Source organism: Misgurnus anguillicaudatus, chromosome 22 (assembly GCF_027580225.2).
Source record: "Misgurnus anguillicaudatus chromosome 22, ASM2758022v2, whole genome shotgun sequence".
Taxonomy (NCBI): domain Eukaryota; kingdom Metazoa; phylum Chordata; class Actinopteri; order Cypriniformes; family Cobitidae; genus Misgurnus; species Misgurnus anguillicaudatus.
The window spans coordinates 33152501-33155445 of record NC_073358.2 but is presented as its reverse complement, the minus strand read 5'-3'; the positions used below and the strand labels follow the sequence as shown (position 1 = coordinate 33155445).

At 35.5% G+C, this 2945-nt stretch overlaps 1 protein-coding gene across 2 annotated transcripts in view; it reads right to left on the bottom strand.

The window, feature by feature from the left end:
- Nucleotides 1-374: 374 nt before the first annotated feature.
- Nucleotides 375-2945, bottom strand: part of spns3 (SPNS lysolipid transporter 3, sphingosine-1-phosphate (putative)) — a 20852-nt gene continuing 18281 nt past the window's right edge. For both annotated transcript variants that reach the window (XM_055199414.2, XM_055199415.2), the window contains exon 13: nt 375-812. In XM_055199414.2, coding sequence (XP_055055389.2) covers nt 772-812 — 41 coding nt within the window. In that variant the 3' untranslated portion in view covers nt 375-771. The remainder of the gene's footprint in view (nt 813-2945) is intronic.

The window sequence follows — 2945 nt, the reverse complement described above, 5'->3', positions numbered from 1 at the left end:
CACAATGGGTTCAAATCCCAGGGAACACACTACTGACAAAAAACTATACATTGATTAAACTGCAAATGTAAATGTATTAATTATTATGAAATTGTTTAATGCTTGTTTGCTGAAATATACATTAATAAAAACCGCATGTGGTTGATCTGAATTGGCTTTTACTCGTGTCTGCCTATATAATGAAGATGGTGATGCAATAGCGCCTCACAGCGTTCACTCCATTACATTACAACATGTACATACATGACAGTAGTTATTCTGCATTAATTTAAACGTAATCATTGTTTGTCCATATTTGACTCAACCATGGGTTGAAACAACGTATTGCGTGCGTGCGTGCGTGTGTGTGCGTGCATATTCATAAGCACGATATGGACGATGTAGACAAAGTGCATTTATTTAAAAGTAAAAGTAAAAATAATTTTGATAATAAAAAGCATATTAAAGCCTATTAACACATTTTCTGTTTCAGTCTGTACACCTTAGTATTCATTTGGCACAAAATACATTCTTTTTTTTTTAGAAAGGGAAGCCCCCTCTAATATTGTTCCTCTGAGCCGGTTTCTGACAGAATCAGCTCTAAAATGGTGACGAGCACACTTTCTCAAAATACATCAGTAACAATAACAAAATATTTCAATGTAAAAACAGCTCATCATTGCAGGCCTATATATAAAAAATGTGTAAGAGATGACACACACAAGTATGACTCATTGTCATTTAAGCATGTCTAAAATCTGTCCATCGATCCTTGTTTGTTTATTATCATTGTCATGACACTGTGGATACTGTCGGTTCTCTGGTAGTCTGTCCTGAATTGGAGAAGATAAAAAGGAGGGTAATAGTCAACATTTATTTTAAAATATGCATACTGCTATGGAAAAATAGATAAAATAGACAAAATTTTTAGTTTTTTTCAGTTGTGATACAATTATATATGGACAAGTTTTGGGATGCCCACTTCTAAAAAAAAACAGGTTTACTTCAGTCATTTCAGTAAGCAAAAAATCTATATCATATAATAATATTCTCTCGAATTGTGTGCTTTTAATGTCAAAATTTGAACAGTTTAAGCAGAGTTTTTTTTATTGTAACATGACAATGCCCTACAAAGCAAGGTTTAAAAAGCATAAAGCCCAGACCTGAACCCAGCTGAACACCTTTGCTATGACATGCAGGCTCTTAGCCAAACATTTATCACCCAAAGCCATGACTGATTTAGGGGCAAAGATAAGTCCTTTCCAAATAAAAAATGGCTGGGTTATTTTTAACACATAATGGATAAATATTGGAAAGGATACACAGCTTGGTTAAAACTGAACCAATGCTGGGTTGTTTAAACTCAACTGCTTGGTTATTATAACCCATGGTTGCATAACAACAACCCAACTCCTTGGTCATTTTTAACCCAGCACATGTTTTGTTCAATATTTACCCATTATGGGTTAAAAATAACCCATCATTTTTTAAAGTTTATGGTACTGCATTCATATTTGTTTTGTCTAAAATAACTGGAATAGATAAACATGTTTATTTTTTACTTAATGCTTTTTGAGCATCTGCACTTTAAATTCTGCTGGGTAATTTTTAACCCAACGCTGGGTAAATATTAAAGGAACATGCCCAGATTTTGGGAATTTAGCTTATTCACCGTATCCCCCAGAGTTAGTTAAATACATACCTTTCTTATCTTCGTGCGTGCTGTAACTCTGTCTGACGGAGCCCCCGCTAGCTTAGCTTAGCACAAAGACTGGATATGAATGGCTCCAGCTAGCACGCCGCTCCCAATAAGTGACAAAATAAGGCGAACATTTTCCTATTTATGTGTTGTGATTTGTATAGTCACACCATGTACAAATAACAAGGTCATCAGCGATCTTTTAACAGTATACATACTGGGAACTATATTCTCAGAAAGCGAAGCACTGCTACTTGGGCGGAGATGGCTGTGTCTCATATGACTTTGTTATTTGTACACGGTGTGACTATATAAATCACACCACATAAATAGAAACACCTTCGCGTTATTTTGTCACTTATTGGGAGCAGTATGCTAGCTAAAGCCATTCACTTCCAGTCTTTGTGCTAAGTTAAGCTAGCGGGGTCTGCGTCAGACAGAGTTACAGCACGTACGGAGATGAGAAAGGTATGTGTGGACTTATCTAACTCTGGGGGATACGGTGAATAAGCTAAATTCCCAAAATCTGGGCGTGTTCCTTTAAACAAAACACATACTGGGTTGTTGTTAACTCAACCATGAGTTGAAACAACCCAGCATTGTGTTGATACAATGCAGCATTGCATTAAAACAACCCAGCATAAGTTTATTTAATAACCCAAATTGTTTTATGTCCAATGTTTTGCCCAGCATCGGGTAAAAAATAACCCAGCAGAATTTAAAGTGTGTATGGCTATATTCATTGCGAGAACTGCTTATCACCAGGTTGAAAATGCAGGTTAGGCAATAGCAAATGTGATTTTATCCACAAACCTGAGGATAAATACTTATCTAAAAGTTGATCAGCTCAGGTTCGAAGTACAAGTTAATGAGAGACTTAATTAATTGAATTAATTGAAATAAATTAATTAATTGAAAAAATAGATTGTTAGCACAAAACAGCTGCAATATAAAAAATGCTTCACATAAAAAAGGAACAAGTGGATTAAACATCATCACAGAGGAAACCACTGTGAACTAATCTCTCTTACACAGAATTATTGCTAATCTCATCTAACACCTTTCCTGCCTTTACACAAAAAACTCTTAAAACTATTACAATATACACACTCATCCCACACACACTCTTTATATTGGCCATCAGTGGAAAAGATCCAGCATGGGGGACAATAAAGGCTTTTGTCCTACACTCAACTGTGTGAAAATCCCATCATATGTTAGTCCTACATTTGGTCTTCATGATTGTCAGCTTCTGCTTAGTCATCTC